Source organism: Daktulosphaira vitifoliae, unplaced genomic scaffold (assembly GCF_025091365.1).
Source record: "Daktulosphaira vitifoliae isolate Bord-2020 unplaced genomic scaffold, ASM2509136v1 Scaffold_5, whole genome shotgun sequence".
Lineage (NCBI taxonomy): Eukaryota > Metazoa > Arthropoda > Insecta > Hemiptera > Phylloxeridae > Daktulosphaira > Daktulosphaira vitifoliae.
The window spans coordinates 330,810-355,293 of record NW_026099576.1 but is presented as its reverse complement, the minus strand read 5'-3'; the positions used below and the strand labels follow the sequence as shown (position 1 = coordinate 355,293).

At 30.0% G+C, this 24,484-nt stretch overlaps 1 protein-coding gene across 3 annotated transcripts in view; it reads left to right on the top strand.

Moving 5' to 3' along the window:
* Positions 1–4,792: 4,792 nt before the first annotated feature.
* LOC126908103 (uncharacterized) overlaps positions 4,793–24,484 on the top strand; it is a 32,362-nt gene continuing 12,670 nt past the window's right edge. Inside the window, exons 1-6 of one of the 3 annotated variants that reach the window (XR_007704704.1) lie at positions 4,793–4,967; positions 12,279–12,350; positions 12,730–12,803; positions 12,888–14,163; positions 21,233–21,277; positions 21,915–21,950. Coding sequence is in view for 1 of the 3 variants with exons in the window: in XM_050689988.1 (XP_050545945.1) it covers positions 4,863–4,967; positions 12,279–12,350; positions 21,233–21,277; positions 21,915–21,950 (258 nt within the window). In the remaining 2 variants the exon portion in view is untranslated. Of the gene's footprint in view, positions 4,968–12,278; positions 12,351–12,729; positions 12,804–12,869; positions 14,164–21,232; positions 21,278–21,914; positions 21,951–24,484 lie in introns of all 3 variants that reach the window. The other 2 variants (XR_007704703.1, XM_050689988.1) reach the window with 2 other exon arrangements.

Below are 24,484 nucleotides of genomic sequence, written 5' to 3'. Positions count from 1 at the left end.
CCACGAACAAGATTTCAAGAACTCAGAGAAATGTTAGGAATTAGATATATAGATTTATAATTTTTTAATTAACTATGTACGGGTGTATTGTTTAAGGGTAATTGTTGATATTATTAAACAACACACTGGGTACAGTAATATTATTTAAGATAACAGTTTAATGTATTTTTACTTATGTTAGTATAGTACAAGGTCAAAGGGACACATTCCTTTTACGATTATGTTGTTTTACTCAATGCAGCCTATTGTATACATGTTTACAGTTTAGTCGTAGTTTCACCGTCTATCGAGTAAAGTGACCCGTTGCCGTTGTACATCTCTTATATTATATGTTTTGACATTTTATATTAAATACTATTATATTACGAATAATTTCTAAATCTTTTAATTACATAACCTATTCCATTCAACAGGTTATGGGCCCAGTACCCAGTACTTAATATTTAGATTTTTTTATTTGTAATATAATTAATCGTGAAATTTAAAAGTGCGTTCGCGTAGTAAGTGCGTCGATCGTGTTAAATATTATTGTAATTTTTTATTGTGTGCAGACAGTGTACAGGAAATTCGTTATCATGGAAAACGAATCTATAAAAATTAACAAACTAAACGGCAGTGAAAATTGGGCAAAATGGAAATTTCAAATGACGGTAATATTAAAATCATATGATGTGTTGTTCTCTGTAATAGATGGAAGTTATGAATATCCAATTCAAATTATAAAACATGATACAGAAACAGACACAGAGGCACAATTGCGTTTAGAACAAGTGCAGCAAAAATGGTTAATGACAGATGCTAAGGCTCAACGTTTTATAGTTATGTCAGTAGATGAGCAGTCATTAGATTATATAATGAACTGTGACACAGCGAAAGGTATGTGGAATAAATTACTGAGTGTATATGAACAAAAGTCTGATACATCAATTACATTGATTCAGCAAAAATTTTATAGTTATGTTATGGATAAAAATGATAATATGGCACAACATATATCAAAATTAGAAAACTTGAGTAAACAATTAAAACAGTTAGGTGAACCAATATCCGATTCAATGCTTATAACCAAAATTCTTATGACCTTGCCAGAAAATTATAAATATTTTTATAGTGCATGGGATTCTATATCATCTGAGAACAAAACATTGTTAAACTTGACATCCCGACTTATGGTAGAGGAAACAAGACAAAGTAATGGCCATGAAATCCAGAAAAATAATGGTGAAAATAGTGCATTTGCGGCGAAAAAATTGTTTAGAACGCAAAAACAAAAATATTCAAAATTTGGAAATCAACAAAATAATGATAGAAAACCAGGAATTTGCAATTTTTGTAAGAAACCAGGTCATTGGAAACGTGATTGCTGGATTTTGAAGAAAGAACAAGACGGAAAGAATAAAAACGAATCAAATTCTGGTAATGCACTAATAGGCGTTAATTCAATGGTGAGCAAAATTAGTGATTTTGATAAATGGTATGTGGACTCCGGTGCAAGTGATCACATGACCAGTAGAAGAGAGTGGTTCAGAACTTATGAGTCGTTCAAGATTCAGTTGCCAGTACGTATTGGTGATGGTAAATATATTATGGCTATTGGTAAAGGTAATATATATGTTCAAGCAAAAATTGGCGAAAAATGGGTTGACAGTTATTTGTCAAATGTTTTACATGTACCTGAACTCAAAGTAAATTTGTTTTCATGTGGAGCGTGCCTTGATAAAGGTATAATAATGATAACAGACAAAAATGTTTGTACATTTAAAAGAGGAAATAGTACAGTTGCTGTTGGAATTCGTGAGAATAAATTGTTTTCGATGATTTTTAAAACAAGGATTTCGCAAGAGATAGATCAAGTGAATATTGCTGAAAAAATTCTTACATTACAACAGTGGCATGAAAAACTAGGTCATCAGAATGTTCAATATGTTAGAAATTACCTAAGGCATATGGGTATTCAATTCACAGATATGGAAAACAAATTTTTCTGTGAAGCTTGCATTTATGGTAAACAACACAGAGAACCATTTACACTGAGCAGTACCAAAACAACAAAACCAGGTCAGATAATTCACAGTGATGTTTGTGGACCCATGGAAGAAAATTCTCTTGGTGGTAAAAGATACTTTGTTATATTCAAAGATGATTACTCTAAGTATACATATATATATTTTATGAAACAAAAATCAGAAGTAAAAGAGAAGTTTGAATTATTCTTAAATACAGTGAAAAATCAGTTAAATATATCAGTTCTTACTTTACGAAGTGATTGTGGCTTGGAATATAAGAATGATGAAGTCAAAGCTATTTTGAATAAATTTGGTATAAAACATGAAACCAGTGTACCATATACACCACAGCAAAATGGTAAAGCAGAACGAACAATGCGTACAATAGTAGAAGCAGCTAGAACTATGTTATACAGTAAAAATTTGTCAAAAAATCTTTGGGCTGAAGCGGTAAATACAGCTGTATATGTATTGAATCGTACGTTAAATTCAGGTAACAAAGAAAAAACGCCCTATGAATTATGGTATAATAAAAGTCCCAATATAAGCAATTTTAAAGTATTTGGTAGTGAAGTTTATGTTCATATACCAAAAGAAAAACGTAGAAAATGGGATCAAAAAGGGAGAAAAGGAATATTTGTTGGGTATTCAGAAGAAACTAAAGGATACCGCATATGCTTTGATGGAAAAGAAGTTTCATTAAGCAGAGATGTTATATTCAAAGAATCTATGGAAATAGAAATCAAAATTAGAAAAGAAGATGAAGAAATAAATTCAGAAATGGTGGTTGAAAGTGAAGAAAATAACATTAATGATGAGAATAATGTTGAAAGAAAACAAAATATGGATGAACTTGATCAATCAGCAGATCAGACTCATGAGCAATTAAAAATGAGACTTAGAGATAGACAAAATATAGAAAAACCAGTAAGGTATAGAACAGAAACATTTTATTCAATGTGTGATAATCCAGTTACATATGAAGAAGCTATGACACAAGAAAATTCAGAAGATTGGAAAGAAGCAATGGATGAAGAAATGTTGTCATTAAAAAAGAATGAAACCTGGAAATTAGTAAATATACCAACAAATAAAAAAGTACTTAACAATCTCTCCAAAACGCGTTGACAGTATAAGGACTGATGTATAAATATTGACCCATCTGATCTCTGATCAATTTGAATACCCAGAAAATGATTAAGTTCACCTGATTTTGTCTCAAAGTTGCTCATCAGGTACTTCACCATCATGTCCACCTGCTCATCATTTGTTGCTGCTATAATCCCATCATCTACAAAAATAGCTACAATCATTAATTGTTCATTTTTATTACTTACAAATACACAGGGATCTGCCTTTGTTTCTTTTAGATCAAATTTTAACAACAAATTTTTAAATTTTGTATTCCAGCACCTGGGTGCTTGTTTTAATCCATACAAGCTTCGTTGAAGTTTGCAAACTTGTTTAGTTCCATCTTCATAACCTTTTGGCTGGTTCATGTAAATCTCTTCTTCAAGATCACCATATAAAAAGGCTGTTTTAATATCAAATTGTCTGAGTTTTAATTTTCTGGCTGCTGCTATTGCTAGCAGTACTCGTATAGAGTCATACTTTACAACTGGACTAAAAGTTTCTTGAAAATCAATTCCATGCACTTGTGCATAGCCTTTTATAACTAGTCTGGCTTTAAATCTATCGACTTCTCCATTTTTCTTGAGTTTGGTTCGATATACCCAGCCATTGTTAATTATCTTCATTGTGAAAACAGACATCAAAGTTAATAAAAAAAAAATACGATTTTTGTAAAAAAATTATTTTTTATATTCTTAACTTTATAATGCTATAACTTTTTGAATAATGTACGGATCAATATAATTCTTTTTTTGATGGATGTTTTTAACTATCATTTGGCATATTTATTTTATAAATCTGACCCTTTACCTACCTACAGGGTGGGATTCAAAATGACAACTATTTAACAAAAAATTTACTTTTTCAACTTAACTTTTGAAAGTGTTCCGGAAAGTCTGGCAGTTTTATATATATCTCAAATTAAAGCTAATGTAATATACTTTATTATAGAAAAAAAAAAATTGGGACTTATTTTATCTTCATTGTGAAAACAAAAATTGAAGTTTATAAAAAAAATACGATTTTTATAAAAATATTATTTTTTATATTTTTAACTTTATAATATTATAACTTATTGAAAAATGTATGGATTAACATATTTTTTTATGGGAAATAATATTTTTCAATAATCCCTTTTTCATTTGACATACTTTATCTTAATCAGGGTATTAATAAGGAACCAGCTAATCATGTAGCTTTTGGAATGATCCATCAATTTTTTAAAATTAAACAATATCTAAAGATTTGCATCGAAGCGTTGTTTTTTGATAGAGATATTAATCACTGTCAGATATAATTATACTTAATATCCAACTATGTTACGTCAACATTGTGCCAGGACCCCCCTGTGCTGCGTTTTTTTAAAATAAAACCATTTCACTTTATATATTATAAATATATTACACTTATAAATAATAAAACTTGTAATCGAAATACAATTATTTTTTTTTAAGTATAATTTTCTAAACAAAATGTAGCCAACAATTCGAATTATTTTTCTTTTTATCTAGGATCAACTGTTCAAATATATAGCTATCATAAGTTCTCGTCTTTTGACGTTTGTATGTAGTTAGAAGTGACGTAAGTATCACATAATTAAATATATATTTATATTATTTGTGTATATGTTATTACTTTATAGTCAAGTGCTTTTAATCATTTACCAAACGAAACGAAATTTATACAGTTAATAAAATTAATATTATTGTAAAATATTTTAATAATATGAATTCAAAAATTGTTGTAATAATTTTTTTAAGTCTTTGTTTTGTACCTAATTTTTCCGAATCCAGCAGCTCCAGAGATAATATTATGAATCCAACTATTCCGGTAATAATCATTATTTTTTAAATAATACAACGTATTATGTAATATGAAACTACAATTTCATAAAAATTAATAAATTAAAAAATTTTTGTAATACAATGTAATTAATTGTTCGTGTAATCATTCATTCATAAATGCCAATGTCAATATGAGTTTAATGTTGATAATGATAACATTGTTTCCGAAATACCTATCTGCAACTTTTCAGTAATTTTTTGTGGCTTTTGAGTTTAATATTTTTAGTTTTTAAATTAGAAATATTTTAATATAGTTTTGATTTTATTTAATTAACAAATGATTGATTTTTATTATAAAATTATGTTTTATTAACATAATTAACAATATTTATATTAACTCCAATACAAAGCTGAGAATATTTTGATTTTACCATGATGCTTTTGTTATATTTTCCGCTATTTTTAACACGCTTATATTAGTTTCACATGTATGTTTGTATGTTGTAAGTTTGTAACTCCACGCGGCACGTGTTATTATGTCGCGTATGCCGTCGTCTATGACCTTGAGACTAGACCGTCGTAACGCATTCACTCCACCCCGCTCACCAGTCGGCGCTTACACTATTTTTTTCTGTATAATTTTGAGTATTTGACTGACCAACACCGCGCGTTATACGCCGCGGTGCAAAGTCCAGCAAGTGCCGCACGGCCGACGACGTCCCGCCGCTAATGATACCGTAATCTTCTTCTCATTGTCAAAGTGACAACGTCAACAAACCAATCCGCACTCGCGCACCGTCGTCATCTACGCTGCTAACCTTTTAACGCCCGAGGATCACGCCGGACATCGCGTCGTCGACGCCAGCGAAAGTGCCGAGATATTATGCGAAGATTATATATTCTTACCATCGCCGCTAATATTTATTTATATATACATATATATATTAATATTTATATATACGTATATGATAATATTCATTTATATATTCCTACAGCCGACGCCGCTGCCGCCGTATGTACCTCGTGTATAACGTTCCCCCCGTCACACCCGCCCACAAAACACGGCTATACCTCGTGCATGATACGTTTACGTACTTAAGTAGCTTTACATGTATATATATATATTTTAATTACTATTAAAACTTATATATTAATACGCTATATTCTCATTAAGAGATATATAGTGTATTCATTCCGATTACGGGGGATGATTGCCGTATTGTCATTTTTCGTCACTACCTCCACGTTGCGCGCTTGCTGCTTTCCTTGGATGTGGTAGCCGTTTCTTAAACTCCCACTCCGGAATCGAACTCTGATTCCCCTTTACCCGTTACAACCATGATATTGATAGTAACTACTATCATAACATGTAACTAAAAAGTGAAAAATAAATATAGTTTAAAAAAACTAAAAAACATGCTTTTAAATCACATCGAACTAAAAAGTTAAAAATAATTTTTATAATAAGCTTACAACAATAATGTACGAAAAGTACTAGTATTATTGTGATAAAAGCGTGGGTGCTTTGTGCCATATTTTTCGTATATTGAGCGCCCGACGCTTTTATCACAATAATACTAATACTTTTCGTACATTATTGTTGTAAGCTTATTATAAAAATTATTTTTAACTTTTTAGTTCGATGTGATTTAAAAGCATGTTTTTTAGTTTTTTTAAACTATATTTATTTTTTAATTTTTAATAGAAAAAAAAGCCCATAAAAATTATGATAAATAAAATCTACTAATTTCAATATTTTTTTCCTTGTGGATCTTTATATTAATTATTTTTTTTAAAACTAAAGAACACCATAAAATATTTGTTAAACATACTTGCTTTTTTTTTGTGAGTGAAAAATGTTACAAGAACAAAACATGCGTAAAGGAAAGAAAATATATTCTACTTTTTCGAAATGTTGTTATCACAGGGATGAAGGTAGATAATATAGTATCAACGGTACATTAGTGAAAACGTTAAGTGTTTGTATTCATTACATATATACATAAAAGAAATTTAAAATAATCAATAACTATATAATGTAAAATCTCTTCAGTCTTTAAATCTTATTAGTAATCGCAAGGCTCGTCCAAATCTAGTAATTTTTTGATGATTCTTTTTTTCAGATAATTCTTTCCTTAATTGGTCCTTTAGAGGAAATATTTATAACTGAGGGGTTTGTTGTTGAGTAATTGGTTGCTGGGTTGGAGCATCGATGTAAGCTGGTTTTAGTCTGTCGATGGAAACTTTCTTTTCCCCTCTTCTTAACTGTGATGAGAAAGTTTTTTCTGCCCTTTCTATTACTTTGAAATGTCCTTCGAAAGGTTTTTTAAGAGATTTTTTTACATCATTTTTTCCGTAGAAAATAAAGGGACAACCCTTTGGCTAATAACGATCCAACTTTCGAATTATTTCAATTAAGCCGCGTTTATGTTTTCTTTTTTAATTTATCCTGTTTCTATGTCTGTATAATTTTTCTTTTGTTATTTGTTTCTCACTAGATTTTATTCTAATGATGTTTATGATGTCTATTATATATTTTTGGTCTTTTCCTGTATAAAATGTTATAAATAAATAAATATTTATATTTTGGAAACGTTGACTGAGTGTTGGAAAAATTGCTGGAGCTCTTATAACAAGTCTTTTAATTTTTTACTGTTAGAATGGTATACATGTTTTGATCCACAATAAAGTATCTTTATTTACGTTTGGTCAAATAAATTCACTTTTAATTAAGTGTGTAGTTGCTTTGACTCCAGGGTAGGATAGTCCATGAATAATGTTAAAATGAATAATGTAAAACATTTGTCTACGATGAGTCACTGAATTGTATGGTCGGATTGCAACAGTTGATATATCATATTTCAAGAAGAATTTGATTCAGGAAAAGTTATTTTGCTTAGTTTCATAATAGTGTTCTTCTTAAGAAAATTTTTTAGTTCAGAATTTTCTTCCTGTGCTTTTATAATTTCTTCAAAATTAATTTTTTTTACATTTATTTGTCCAATTCTAGAAAGGAAATCAGCAGTGATATTTTCTTTTCCATAAATATGTCAGTAGTAAATTGTGCAATGAAATCTAAATACTCAAATTGTCTAGGTAAACATTTGTCTAACTTTTGGTTAAATGTATACACTATAGGTTTGAGATCAGTCCATATTGTAAATGGCCTAGCTTTCAACATATGTTTGAAATTCTTAACTGATATGTATATAGCAAACAGCTCTCTATCATAGGTGCTATATTTTTGTTGGGTGCCACTTAGAATTTTTGAGAAAAATGGATTCTAGATTTTATCCTCACCTTGTTCTAAAACTCCTCCAACAGCATAATTTGAAGCATCAACCTTCAAACATAATTTATTTGCACTTTTAGGATGAGCTAATTAGGTGACTTGTGTTATAAATATTTTACAATTTTGGGAAGCATTTTCTTTTTTTCATTCCACTGAATTTCAATTTTGTCATTATTTTTATTCCCTTTTTGGTAATTTAATATTGGTATTTGAAATTTTACAATGTTTGGTAAGAAATGTCTGTAAAATTTGATCATATCTAAAAAATTTTCCTAGTTCTTTAACTATTTTTGGTTTTATTGTAGTCAAAAATAGCTTGAATTTTTTGAGATAGTGTAGTGCCTGAGCTACACATACGGTACCCATTAACTTACTATTTTCTAAATCAATTAATAGCCTAAAATTTTAAGGGCGGCGTAGTACAAGGTATAATTTTATACTTTTTGAACCATATGTACTTATAGGGGAACCAATAGCTGCATATAATTTTAGATTCTGTTGTTTTTCGAATTTAGTGGGTGATATAACTGATACATCAGCATCACTATCTACTAGGTAGCAGATCTTACTACATACATCGGTTATAAATAGGCGGTTTGAAATTGGTGCAAAACTGGCTACCGCCTCAACTGGATAGCTCATTAGTTTTCCGACTTCTTAAGGTTAAATTGCATTTTGCACCATTCACCTTTACATATTCTTGCTCACTTTTTGAACTTAGCATGGTAAAATCAGAGCTGATTTTGGTTTTCTTTATTGTCACGCGATTGTGATTTGTTGGTTCTATAATGATTAGAACGGTTTCGGTTTCGACTGTGACCTCGTCTAATGAGTTCCTGAATTGCTGTAGTAAGTGAAAAAATATATTGTATTAATGTTGATCGTAAAGCATCTTTGTTACATTTACATGGTTTTTCTGGTGTTACAGAAACAACAGAATGAGTATAATTTACTTCACTTATCTTGTGAATCCTGATATTGAATCAGTATTAGATGATAGTATAGCCTGCGTTTGACTGGGTAGACGTTGGTATCATAGATTTTTTAAAATATCCTTAGACACGCGATTACCCACTAGTTGTTGCACTTTGTATAGTAAATAAGATGGTTTTTTATCATCTAACTCTAAGTCGCGAAGTAATTAATTCAGTTTTTTTTCTTCCGATTCAAAAAGGCGTACAATTAATACTTCTTATAATTTTAAATACTTGTTGTTTGATGGCGGTTTCTCGAGAATGTCAGATATATGAGCAAGTGCATCGCCATGTAATGCTCCAACTACGTGATGTAATATTATTTCATTATCGACAATTTGCGAAGTTGTAACTTCGCAATACGAGTTATAAAAACCAATTTTTTGGGTTTTATATCCAAAATTAAGGTACCTTAAATGCAAAAACGTATGCTGTATCACTTTTGAGACCGGAAAATTCGTCAGTCATAATTAAAAATGTTATTTGTAATGTCAAAAACGTAATAAAAAACAAAGGTTTCGTCGATGTTATTTTTATTAAAACTAAAGAACACCACAAAATTTTGTTAAATATATTTGCTTTTATTTTGTAAGTGAAAAAATTAACAAGAACAGTACATGTGCAAAAAAAAGAAAACAGAAACTACTTTTTCTAAATGTTGTAATCGCAGAGATGAAAGTATGTAATATGGTACCAATGATACTTACTTTTAAACATAAACTGATATAACATTTTGAAAAATTTATGAATCATAGCAACAATTATTGCAAAAATACCATGTGCATTCATTTTAGCTTTGATGCGAAGCTGAGAAGGTATTGGTTTTACTAAGATGTGTTTATTTTTTTTTTGTGTCTGTTACCACTTTTTCTCAGCTCTCACCGAACCAATTTCTTTCAATGATACGTCAAAAGATCACAAATTGTATCTAGTCAAAGAAATTACCCTCAAAAATTGAAAAAATGCTCTCGTTCCCCGTAAATGGGGGAAACCTTCAACNTTCCCTCGTTCCCCGTAAATGGGGGAAACCTCCAAAAAAATTACAAATTTAAAAATCGCTAATTTTCGAAATTTTTTCAATTTTTTTTACTTAAAAGTGCCATAACTTTTTCAAAAATAAACATATCAATATAATTCTTTTTTATTTAGATGCGTAATATCATAACCTTTAGTTTGGTATATTTTTTTTATAAATTTAACCCTTACCCTGCCCACAAGGGGGGATTTAAAATGACAACTTTTTCAACTTAATTTTTGAAAATGTTCCGNTTTTTTTAACTTAAATTTTGAAAATGTTCCGGAAGGTCTGACACTTTTATATATATCTTAAATTAAAGCTAATGTAATGTTCTTTATTATGCAAAAAAAAAATTTCTATTAAAATATTTTATATTCATGGTGAAAATGGCTACCGAATGCTATTTTTGTGTGAAAATTTTCGATTTTGTATTTTACATTTTTAACTTTATTATGCTATAACTTTTTGAAAAATGTATGGATCAGTACAATTTATTCATGAGAAGTAGTATTTATATACATCTTTCATTTGACATACTGTTTTTTTAAATTGGACTATTTCCCTTAATACAGGGGGGATTCAAAACATAAAAATGCATATAGAAAGTAGAACTTTTTCAACTTAACTTTTGAAAGTGTTCCGGAAGGTCTGACACTTTTATATATATCTTAAATTAAAGCTAATGTAATTTACTTTATTATGCGAAAAAAAAATTTCGGACTTTATTTTATCTTCAGGGTGAAAATGGCTACCGAATGCTATTTTTGTGTGAACATTTTTTTTTATATTTTTAACTTTATCATGCTTTAACATTTTAAAAAATGTATGGATCAATATAATTTTTTTTTATAGATGCATGATGTCTTTACCTATTATTCTTACCCGATATTTACTAGAATAGCGATGATGATATCTAGGAAAGTGATTTGCAGTTGTTGAAGCATTTGTTTAAATTAGAGGAAATATGTTAATAAAAAGAAAATTATAAAAGCGTATTTATTTCTAAGCAAAGTGTTATATATTTTAACAAATGTAAGTATTTAGACTAATTGAAAGAAGTCAAGCTAAAAGTCAGAAAACATACAAGTATACACTGATATAAACTGTAAAAGAAAAACTAAGGTGATAACTTGACAGATGAAAAGAAGTGAGTGAGTCAGGAGCTATGGTCCTTAGCCCTATTATAATAAAAAATTGAAAAAAATTCCTTCGTTTCCCACAAATGAGGGAAAACTTCAAAAAAATTACAAATTTAAAAATTGCTAATTTTCAAAATTTTTTCAATTTTTTTACTTAAAAGTGCCATAAATTTTTCAAAAATGACCAAATCAATATGATTTTTTTTTTATAGATGTTTGATGTTTTTACCTATCATTTGGTATATTTTTTTTATAAATCTGACTTTTTACCTGCCTATAGGGGGGGATTCAAAACGACAACTTTTTCACAAAATGTTTACTTTTTCAACTTAATTTTTTGAAGTGTTCCGGAAAGTCTGACACTTTTATATATATCTTAAATTAAAGATGATGTAATGTAATTTATTATGCAAAAAAATGTTCGGACTTTATAAAAGTTATTAGTAAAAATAGCTACCAAATGCTATTATTGTGTGAAAATTCTCGATTTTATTTTTTACATTTTTAACTTTATCAACATAATTTTTTTATGATAAATAATAATTTTTAATAATCCCTTTTTCATTCGACATACTTTATCTGAATCAGAATATTAATAACAAACTAGCAGATCATGTTGCTTTTGGTATAATCCACCAATTTTTTAAAATTAAACACTCTCTAAAAATTTGCACCGAAGCGTTTTTTTTGATAGTGATTTTAATCACTGTCAGATATCATAATACTTGATCCAACTATGCCACGTCACCACTGTGCCGCGATCCCCCTGTGCTGGGTTTTTTTTTAAATATTTGCATACAAAGCGATTTATAAGACAAAATTTTTAATAATGTTTTGGAAATTATGCGTACTTAAAACTTTTTTTTAAATAAAGCCCATATTGTACTATACTATCATATTAAAATGATTTTTGCTTTATAAATATTTTTTTCAGAATATATCTGAGATAGAAGAAATAGAAGAACATAGCAGCTATGTAGACAATATTAAAAACACAAATTATTCGGTATTTTTTACTTATTAAATTATACGTTTTATTACGTAAGGTGTTAAAGCAATTTTGTAGAAAATAATAAATTTAAAAATTATTTTATTATAAGTACTATGCACTAAGTCTTTGTTTTGCATCTAATTTTTCTGAATCCAGTAGCTTTAGAGAAAATATTATAAACATAAATTATCCGACAATAAATAAATAAATAAATAAACATGGACTGGTATATGATTTAAGTGTTATTTATGTCCATCTACATTTGGATCGAAATAGGAACTTTCACATCATGTTAAGACAATTTACCGAGAGTATTATAATTATGATTAAATTTATAGTAATATTAAAATAGAAAATATATTGGTAGAATGTTAATAAAAGTGTATTACTTTAGATCTTATAAAGTATTGTGTGGACTATAATATTGCTATAGGAAATCATGCTGATTCCATGCTATGTCATCGAGTGGTAAGTAAAGAAAATATATTATTAAAAATTTATATGCTAAAATAAATGTATGAGTATTTTTTTTAGAAAATGTAAATGTTGCAGAGAGAATGCAGGCGGGCCCTAGTGTAATTAGTCCTAAACGTCGCAAACAATATAACACTGACAATACGATTAAATGTAAACGGGTAAAGGTGAAACGATAACATGACATTGCGACGAAAGGTTTTCATAAAACGGGTGAATCATTAAATAGTCAAATTTTATGGTTTTACAAAAAGAATGTTGATAATATAGCCGGGTATCAATCGTTTTAGTCCCCAACAAGAGACGATTTAGTTGAAAAATTATGCGACTGTCTTAATGAAATGGGGCCGATAAAATTCAACCTTAAACTCGAGGCGACTTATAAGGTTCTGAATAATGAAACCAAGTACGAAAATTGGTCATTTAATACGTCGGCAGTCGAGATACTTAACGAGGACAATATCGATCATGCTGTGAATATGTCATATACAAAATTATTAGAAGAACTAGAAAAATATGCTGGTAAAAGTTGTAATTTCTCGTTTTCTAATATAGACAGTATTTTACTGGGAGTGCAAATATCAGCCTTTGGGTGGTTCTTTTTATATTGATTTGCCGCATGACATTAAAATAAGAAGTGCTGTAATTTAACCACAATATATAGATCAACAATGTTTCAAATAGGCTGTATTACCAAGAAAAGTGACTGGTGATAACAAATATATAGTCAGTCATAACTACAAGTCATAAGAAAACTCTTATGATTTTTCCGGTTTATTATTACCAACACCAATTGCAGACATAAACATTTTCGAAAAAAATAATACGTATACTTCAGTTAATGTTCACGGATTGAAATTGAAATATTCACATAATAAACACGAATATTTAGTTTATCCGCTGAATAACGTAAAGATCATATCGATTTGCTAATTGTGTCAAACGCCTCGGGTGACAGTCATTACGCTTATATCACTGATTTTGAAAGCCTGTTGATCAAATCCAACAAAGATACGAAAGACAACACAAATTATATGCATAATCATGTTGCAATGAGCTATGGATACATAATAAAAACGGTCGACAGTATACCCATAGAATTATTGAAACAGTTTAATATTCAAAGGACGCCTCAAATATATAGAGGTAATAAAAGCAGTAAGGAAGTAATCAATCGTTTTATGGATGATGTAACTTAAGTGGCGTTGAAAATTGAAAAGTTGCTCAAGACGAATGTTGATATTTGTATGAACATGAAAAAACTGAAGAACACATAGAGTAAACTTGCTGTAACTTGTGTAAAGGTGGTTTACAGAGAAAAATTATAAAGTAGCAGACAATGATCATTTGACAGGTAAATCATACACATACCTATATTAAATGTGTAGTAATTAATATAAAAAAAATGTATATATTTATTTATATTCGTTTCAGATAGTTTAAGAAAAACGCTTTGTAACAATTGCAATTTAAAATTAACAACGCCCAAATTTGTTAACGTATAATTTCATAATCTTAGCTCGTACGACGGACACTTTTTAGATAAAGCTCTTGGAAGAGATACTAATAGAATCAGTGTAATACTTACTACTGAAGAAAAATATATTTCTTTTTTAACGTTTGTTTCAAACAAATTTTCGCTAAGTTTCGTTGATACATTTCGTTTTATGGTTACTAGTTTAGCGTCTCTCGCTGAAAATTTGCGCGCCGCTGACATAAAATTATTCGGAGAAACCGCAAATACGTTTTCAGTGGACGGTGACATTGATTTGGTGACTCATAAAGGCGTGTACCCGTATTCATACACCTCCAGTTAGGATGTACTCGAAGAAAAACAATTACCGTCAAAAGCCGATTTGGAAATTTCGTTTAATATTTTGCTTGGCCTCGACTGATTGTCTTAATATTTCGTTATTATACGATATTATATAATTGCAAAAGTATCGAAACATTTACGATACCTGCCTTCATTTTGCGGATTGTTTTTGTTAAATACTACAAAACTAAATTTACCATCATTTCAACATGAATGGCAAAAGTCACGAAACTGGTTAAGTGTTGTGTGTCCCTTGAAAAACTATAAAAATATATATAACATATATTGGTTTCGTCTTTGTTTGAACGCAGCGCCCGGTGGAATTTACGCGAGTTTGCTAACGTTCGTGATTTTGTTTTGTCTTAAATTTTTAGCCATGTCGAGGATAAATAATAAGGTGAGTGGACTGTATGTTTGAATGTAATTCACAAGATATAATTATAAACAATTAAATGTATTATATAAAAAATATAAAGTCTTATATACACAATGTGGATAGGGGGACACTTAATACTAATGCCGCTAAGGCGATGATATAAACAAATAATAAATTATATAAATGAGTCTTAGAAAGATAAATGAACAAGCACTTATCTGCTAAAAGCAACGGCTGATGATAATGTTGAATATTAAAAGAATCAATTGAAGTCGAATGCAAGTAACTGACCAAAGTATACAATATGCTGTCAACGGTATTGTGATGTATCACAGAAAATATATAGACCCAACGGTGATCAACTGAGCGCACAGGTACGACAATCGCAAAGGTGATATTTTCTTTTTACCATAATAACGAATACAAAACTACTAGCTCGCAAATTCCATAGAGCTTATAGCAGAAGAAGCGTTAAGATGGCGGCAACAATGGTAACATAGAGAGAAAACCGACAACAACTCGATGTAACACAACGATAACATGAATAATCAAAAACACATTTTCTTGCACAGGATATTCGATCCAACATACTCCCGGCGTTAGAAGATGAATTCTTCCAAAATTGACAAGAAAGAAAATAATAATAATAATAATAATGAAAAATGAAATGGAAATGGAAAGTCTAAAGTAGAGTAAATATACAAGGTTACTCTGCAATCCGCGGTAGAAACAAAACATAAGAAACATTAAAGGCATAAGGAAATAATAGGAGCAATGATGTTAATTGTCAACAGGCAGTTTGGTAATTTTGACGATGGGCCTTTTAAATTCGCCGTCACTCGTGCACCGTAACTATACGTACGACGTTCTCGGAACCGGGGTGTAATGAGACTACACATCCCATACGCCAATCCGTCAGTGGTCTGTTTGGAGCTCCTACAGTAACCAAGTCGTTGACTTTGATGTTGGGTTCCTTGATGTTCCATTTTTGACGTCTTTGCAGTGGTCGTTAAAATTCACGGGTTCACCTCTTCCAAAATGACTGGTGGAGTTGGTGTAATAATTGTCAACGAGTGAGCCGATTGATGGGTATATGATTGAAATCATTCTCAGTAAAACTAACGGCTGGCCGATTAGGAAATGGACCGGTGTAAGAGCTTCCAAATCATGTGGATCTGTTGACGCTGGCGTAAGTGGCCTTGAATTCAATATACCCTCAATGCGTACTCTAAGCGTGTTGTATTCTTCAACCGTAAGAATTTACATACCAATAACTCGTTTAAGATGTAATTTAATGCTTTTAATAGCAACCTCCCATAAACCTCCCATGTGTGGTGCGGCGGGTGCATTAAATTGCCAATTGCACGGTCCACGTGATGTTAATTGTTGTCGTACTGCAGGATCGTCAAATAATGATTTTATCTGCCCCTGTATAATTTTTACCACAGTCCGAATATATGTTATTCATTAGACCGCGTTGCGCGACGAACGTGTGGTAATATGTGTAAATCAGTGATTGAAGAGTTCATCTTCCGTTGTAGGAATTAGCGGGGTAGACGGTTCTTCTATTGTCCAAAATTGACGCAACAAACTCTCAACAGACGGGCTAAGAGTCACGGCAAGTGACGTCAATGTTTAAGACGAAGTGTCAGTGAGCGAGACTGTACCTACTAATATCCATCCTAGGTAGGTGTCAAGCACAGAGGGTAGACTTTTCATATGTATGATCTCCGCCTTTGGACGTACAGTATGTGGAAAGACATCTCCGTCCAACAACATATCAATAGTACCGGGTGTGTCGAAGTGGGGATTGGCGAACAAAAAGTCATGATATTGCACACGTACTTTCGGTGATAAATGCGTGGTCGGCATGAGATGTGTTATGTTTGATAAAACTATCTAGTCATTACAAGTAAAGACTGCTTCTAATGCATAGTGTGGTATCGTTTATACCACACTATGTATTTAGAACTGCCCTTTATTTGGTTTACACGGTTTTGCGCCAAGCCGACTATCTCGGAGAGACATTTACGACGCGGTAAGCCAAGACGTGATAAACAATTTGACGTAATCGCTGATATTTGGGACCCACTGTCCATTAACACACGCACACACTGATAAGAGCCGGTGTTATCGCGAACTCATACGATAGCAGTACCCAATACTAGAGTACTTTGTGCATATAAAGTACCTGAAAATTTCGGCGGCGTATCACCTGTTTGATCAACAGTTGACGAAGTAAATGGTGGAGGTTGATCCATGTGCAAAATAGTATGGTGTTTTTTCTCGCATTTCTTACACGCCGAGTTAAAGCGCATGGCGATGCAACATGACCCAGTTTATGACAAGAAAAACATAATTTGTGCGTAGAAACATGATCACGCCATTTCTAAACAGAAATTTATTGAAAGGTATAGCACCGATAAAGGGGGTGTGCACCTTTTTGACAATAAGAACACTGAATTTTATTTTGAACAGTAGGCTCTAGATTATTAGACGCGACTGTGGTTATTGAATGTTTTGGCGACTGCGAATTTTTCTGTACTGAACGCGACGCGGCTAAATTAGAACCTTTAAGATTTTCCAAAATTTTACAACGTTGCTGAACAAACTTCAACAAGTCATTAATAGTAGGAATAATTGATTGCGATATACTGTTTTCAAATAGGTGTCTTGTTGTGTTATCCAGTACACGGGAAGCAATATAAAAAACCAAAAAACTAGATAGGTCATCTCCCCTTAAAATTTTGATTGTCTCAATATTTTCTTTGAAGACATTCAAAAAAAGTTGTAAAAATGAAAGTAATTCACTATTAATAAGCCGAAATGCAAAGATTTTGTCCAAGTGTGCTGTTACTAACTCTCTTTTGTTTTCATACCTATAAGTAAGTGCGCTCCACGCTGTATCATAATTGGCTTCCGTATATGGTATAAATTTTATGACAGCGAGCACGGAGCTGGACAAACACGAAATGAGGAAATGGAGTCGCCTAATTTTATTAGAATCGACATTCACAATAGATTCAAATATATCACGGAAAGTAGTCCAGTTCGTGATACTACCATCAAATCTTAAATTCATATTCGCATACATGTTGTTATATAACGAATGAAAATGGCTGGGCACAGCAAAAGCTGGTTGCAATGTGTTCACGTTTTGAACTAACGACACAGCAGCACTAATATCATAAAACATGTTTTGCATTTTGAATCGATACTATCAAACTCTTCGACGCAATTGAGTTCTATTAACGCGTTTACAATAGCCTGTTGATGTTCGCGAAACTGATTTTCGAGAACACTTAATTGACGAACTCGAACTTCAAACTGTTCTTTAATATATGCCATATTAAAATATGGCACATATTGGTTTCGACTTGTTTGAACAGAATAAGTGTATTAGTGTAATCCCGCATCAATTGTTTACCTACATAGCTAAACTATTGTGTTAAATAAAATATGTCATTGTTATTATGTCTACTTTGAGTAAAATAGGTTCTTATAATTTCTTGAGATTCGGTTATTACGTCATCGAATATAAAAACTGAATTTGGTAATTCGTCCTCAGAGCTAATTACAGTGTCGTTTTCATGTCATTTTTGAATTTTAAACCGTTTTCTGTGTCTAATAAATAAAATAAAACATTAGTTTTACTGCAGCCCGAGGATCCCGCAATAATTGCTCTAATAGAGTTTAAAAATAAAGTACCGTATAAAGTACTATACAAATGCCACGACAACGGATTTTTTTTTTCTCTCAGCTATGCTACCGAGGCGACAAGTCGTCTGTCTGTATATAGTTTTTTATTTTGAAAACCACGTTTTTTTGTATTTTTTTGTTCTCTGTTTTTTTTTTATTAAAATAAACGTCGAGAGGCGCGAACTATGGCCGGTGGTGGGCCGTCACTCCTCAAGATCAACAACGACAAGTATCAACATGAAACCCCCTTTTACCCCCTTTTTAATTTTGTGTAACTAGCACCGCTCTTTTTCTAATTTTTTTATTTTTTTTCCTTTATGAATATATATATTAAAAATCTTCAATAATTAAATAATTAAAAAATGTTATTATATTATACATGGCCTTTTTTTTTCTCTCTCTATACTTTTCCCTCATTTTTATTAATATTTGTTTTTTTTTTTTTATCAAAACCTAGTAGCTCCGTCAACAAGTACTATCTTGCTTGAAGCGGCTACTAGGTCACTGTCCAGTGTTCCCCCTGGGCAGTGGGTAAATAGTAGGCCCTCTGTTTTGGTTGAAACCTTAAAAAGTGAAGTGAAAAAACCTGATGGTATGGAGTCCAGTCCTAGATTTAATAACAATGAACTCGCATATTTATTTTCTGAAATAATGTTATAAAATAAACGGTACTCAAATACAAAAAGTACACAACCTGGGTGTTACATCTATACCGCTTTCGCATATACTATGGTTTGCCGAAGATGATAAAAATATACACTTAAACTCTACCCAATCATTAATATGAGGAGTTCTTCAGACATTAACGTCGTAATCAAATTGTTCGATACGAACGAGTTTTCTGAAGAACTTAAATACAGTACGGGAACTTCTGGTGATATTGAGGTTGTCAAACTAATAGACACGAGTACCGCAGCAACAGAAAAACTGTTGAAAAACTGAAAAGCATCGATTAAACTAACAAAAGTCGTATGGAATATGCCAATTGTCAAAATAGTCATGTTCTCGGGTAAACACTGTTGTATTTAAAAATGTAGGACCATAATTTTTGTCGCATATTTCTTCTTCTTTTTATTAAAATATAATTAATAACAATAAAGATTATGACAATTTATGTTCATTATACTGGCATTAATTTGAAGCGTACCCTCGGACCAAGACTTGATCTATCGATCAACTATTTCATTGATGTTGCGTACACAGTCATATGGTGTCTTTGTTGTGATCACTGGTAAAAATAACTGGACAAGTTCCACGCGATTTGATAAAACGAATCATTATTCATTTAGCAATCAAACGCTCGCTCGAGTATCGCTGATACTGAACAGTATATTATCGTTCCTTTTTTTCTTTTGTGATTTTTTAATAATCATAAAAGATGTATACGCTCACAATTTCACACCTGAGGTCTTTACTGTCAAAGTGCAATTCCACTACGCGATCTTTCTTCAGACGAGGTTAACTTCATTCCACGCAGATGAACGAATTCTGCATTGTCAACTGTAATTCACAAACTAGCCGCAATCCATAGGTCGCTGTCACCCGTAAACATACAAGTCACATTTGTGGTACATTTTATTTGTAATAAAATGGAATAGTATTGCATATTTCTTTATCATTCAAACTTATTATAAAATTGATCATTTCATCAATGTTTGAATGTTGAATTTAGGACTTGACCATTTACCGCCGACGTATTGTATGATGCGGCCTATTTGATGACATAATAGTAAACGTGTTTTTATTTTCCTTGCTATTACACTGTCAATAGTAAACTATAAGTCCTAAGTCTATTAATGTTTTCGTTATTTAACAACACTCAGCCATATTATTCATGTAGTAGAGTCTTCTTAAAGTTGATAGTTCTTAATGACACTGCGGCTTTATCAGCGATTTCATGCTCATTTATGCAGAAAAATCAAAAAATTTTATAAGGGGGTTAGCAAATCACAGAACACATATCCCCGTATACTAACTATTCTCTTCATGAATTAATCATTTTTATCTCATAATTACTTATTAATTACAATTTAATAAGTAATTTCTAATAAACTATTCATTTTTTCATAGTGATATGATTCTATGATAATGATAGTGTATGATATCTATCATTCTATCTATCTTCTTCTATGATAGTATACCCCCACATGTAGATTTACTCTTAACCCCCCATACTTGTGATATCTATTGTACTAGATAAAAAAGAGAAGAGAAAACCCTCAAATATACTCATGACCTTTCTGGGAATGAAGACCCATATACCTTTCATCATATACCCTTAACCGTGTACACATTTCGTCATCCTAATGAGAGAAAACGGCTGGGGCCGTTTTAGGGGGTATGGCAATCATACATTCATAAATGAAAAATTATGTAATATTTTGACTCCTATACAAAGTTGAGAATATATTGATTTTATTATAATGCTTTTGTTATGTTTTCCGCTACTTTTTTCAACTTCTAATAGAAAAATACTCATAAAAAATACAATTAATAAAATCTACTAATATAAATACTTAATTTGGTATAAAGGAATCAAGTAACACCAGTGCATATAAGAAAACCCTATCTTTTCCGGTAATTATAATTTACTTTATTTACTATAACAAAATATTTTTTTAATATAATTTAATAATAATTCTTTAATTAAATTGTTCATGCAATCATACATTAATAAATGACAAATTATGTATTATTTTAATTCGAATACAAAGCTGAGAAAATATTGATTTTACTATGATGCTTTTGTTATGTTAACCGCTACTTTTTTCAACTTCTAATTCAAAAAATTCCATAAGAGTTATGTTTGATAAAATCTGCTAATTCCAATAAGTTTCTACTTTTAAACTTAAATTGGTATAACTTTTTCAAAAATGTTTGNCACTATGATGCTTTTGTTATGTTTTCTGTTTCTTTTTCAACTTCTAATTCAAAAAATTCCATAAGAGTTATGTTTGATAAAATCTGCTAATTCCAATAAGTTTCTACTTTTAAACTTAAATTGGTATAACTTTTTCAAAAATGTTTGTAAAAATACCATATGCTTATATTTTTTTTAAATATTTGCAAACAAAGCGATTTTTTAGACAAAATTTTTAATATTTTGGAAATTATGCGTACTTAAAACTTTTTATAAATTAAATTTTAAATTTTTAGCCCATGATTTGCTATACAATCATATTAGAGTGATTTTTGCTTTATAATTTTTTTTCAGGATCGTTGTTACTTACCAATAATTGAACTATATCCGGTGATTATTATTTATTTTAATTATACGTTGTATTTTTTAAAGTGTAACCTAAATTTCATAGAAACTAATGTATTAAAAAAAAAAATTTTTATACTTACTATGCACCATTTACATAAAATTTCTTTAATATTTTTAATAATAATTCTTTAATTTTTCTAATTTCTCGTTTATGTAATCATACATTCATAAATGACAAATAATATTTTATTTATTTTAACTCCAACGCAAAGTTGAGAATATATTGATTTTACAGTATACTATTTAACTATTTTACTGCTTTTGTTATGTTTTCCGCTATTTTTTCAACTATTAATAGAACAAAAAAAAAACTATAATAATAACACACAAATTAATACCATCTCAATTTCGCGTGAAAGCTAAAAAACCCTAAAAAATTATGAATGGTAACATTTATTAATTTAAACTTGTTTTTATTTTTGAACTTAAATTGCTATAACTTTTTGAAAAATGTATGGATGAATATAAATTTTTTTTTCTAAATACTTCACATATTGAGAAATAAGAGATCTTGTAGCTTTTGGAATAATTGACCAATTTTTTAAATTAAACACTATATACAGATTTGCATCGTAGCGTTTTTTATGATGGTGATTTTAATAACTGTCAGATATCATTATATTTAACCCAACTATGCCACGTCTTCACTGTGCCACGACCCCACTGTGCTGGGTCTTTTTATTTGTAAATACACGTTTTTTACTAATANGTAAAACCAATACCTTCTCAGCTTCGCATCGAAGCTAATATATTTTTGAAGTTTCCAAATATAAATTCAGATAAGCGAAGTTACTCTGTGATGATCAAATAAAGTAACAATAAAGGCTAACCAATGTTACTAAAAATGACTTTTGAACAGATTGTAGAATCATCACATTCTACATACTGCATATACTAATTAGTCAATTAGTTAAAAAACAGTTCGTCTGTGCTAAAAATATAAAAATGTCTATAATAGATGTCCATGTAAATCTGTGTAAAAGTCATTTTCAATAACATTGGTTAGCCTTTGTTGTTACTTTATTAGTTTTGCTATGGTATAGTAAAACTACAGTCATAAGAATAAAATAAATAATAATAATTAACACCACGACCGTCAAAGTTGTATTTATATGCATATGGTTTTTTGCCAAATTTCCTAAATCTATCTCTATTCTTTAATTTATTTTACATACATGTGTAGGTATAAAAATCTCATAAATATGAGTAAAAAAAATTTTTTTGAAAAGTATTTGAAGATATATTACTCATAATGTTAATTTTAATATAATTTACTGTTTTTTACAAGTTTATATATTAATAAAAAAAAACCCAGCACAGGGGGGTCGCGGCACAGTTGTGACGTGGTATAGTTGGATCAAGTATAATGATATCTGACAGTGATTAAAATCACTATCAAAAATAAACGCTTCGATGCAAATCTTTAGATAGTGTTTAATTTTAAAAAAATTGGTGTTTTATTCCAAAAGCTACTTGATCTGCTGGTTCCTTATTAATATCTCGATTAAGATAAAGTATGTCGAATGAAAAAGGGTTTATTAAAAAATATTATTTCTCATAAAAAAATTGTGTGGATCCATAAACTTTTCTATAAGTTATAGCATCATAATGTTAAATGTAATATAAATAATAAAATTGAAAATTTTCACACAAAAATAGTATTTGGTAGCCATTTTTATTGTGAAGACAAAATAAAGTCCAAAATTCTTTTTTTCACATTAAAGTATATTACATTAGCTTTAATTTAAGATATATATAAAAGTGTCAGACCTTCCGGAACATTTTCAAAAGTTATGTTGAAAAAGTAAATTTTTTGTGAAAAAGTTGTCATTTTAAATCCCCCCCTGTGGGCAGGTTAAGTGTCAGATTTACAAAAAAAATATACCAAATGATAAGTAAAGACATCAAGCATCTATATAAAAAAAAATTATATTGATATGTTCATTTTTGAAAAAGTTAGAGCATTATTAAGTTAAAAATATAAAAAAAAATTATTTTACAAAAATCGTAATTTTTTATTAACTTTGATGTCAACTTTCACCACGAAGACAAGTCCAGAGGTCAAATTTTTTTTTTTCAAATTAAAGTATATTACATTAGCTTTAATTTAAGATATATATAAAAGTGTCAGACCTTCCGGAACATTTTCAAAAGTTAAGTTGAAAAAGTTAATTTTTTGTGAAAAAGTTGTCATTTTAAATCCCCCCCTGTGGGCAGGTTAAGTGTCAGATTTACAAAAAAAATATACCAAATAATAAGTAAAGACATCAAGCATCTATATAAAAAAAAATTATATTGATATGTTCATTTTTGAACAAGTTAGAGCATTATTAAGTTAAAAATATTTAAAAAAATTATTTTACCAAAATCGTGTTTTTTTATTAACTTTGATGTCAACTTTCACCACGAAGACAAGTCCAGAGGTCAAATTTTTTTTTTTTATATATATAAAAGTGTCAGTTTTCCGGAACATTTTTAAAAGTTATGTTGAAAAAATTCTACTTTTTATTTCAAAA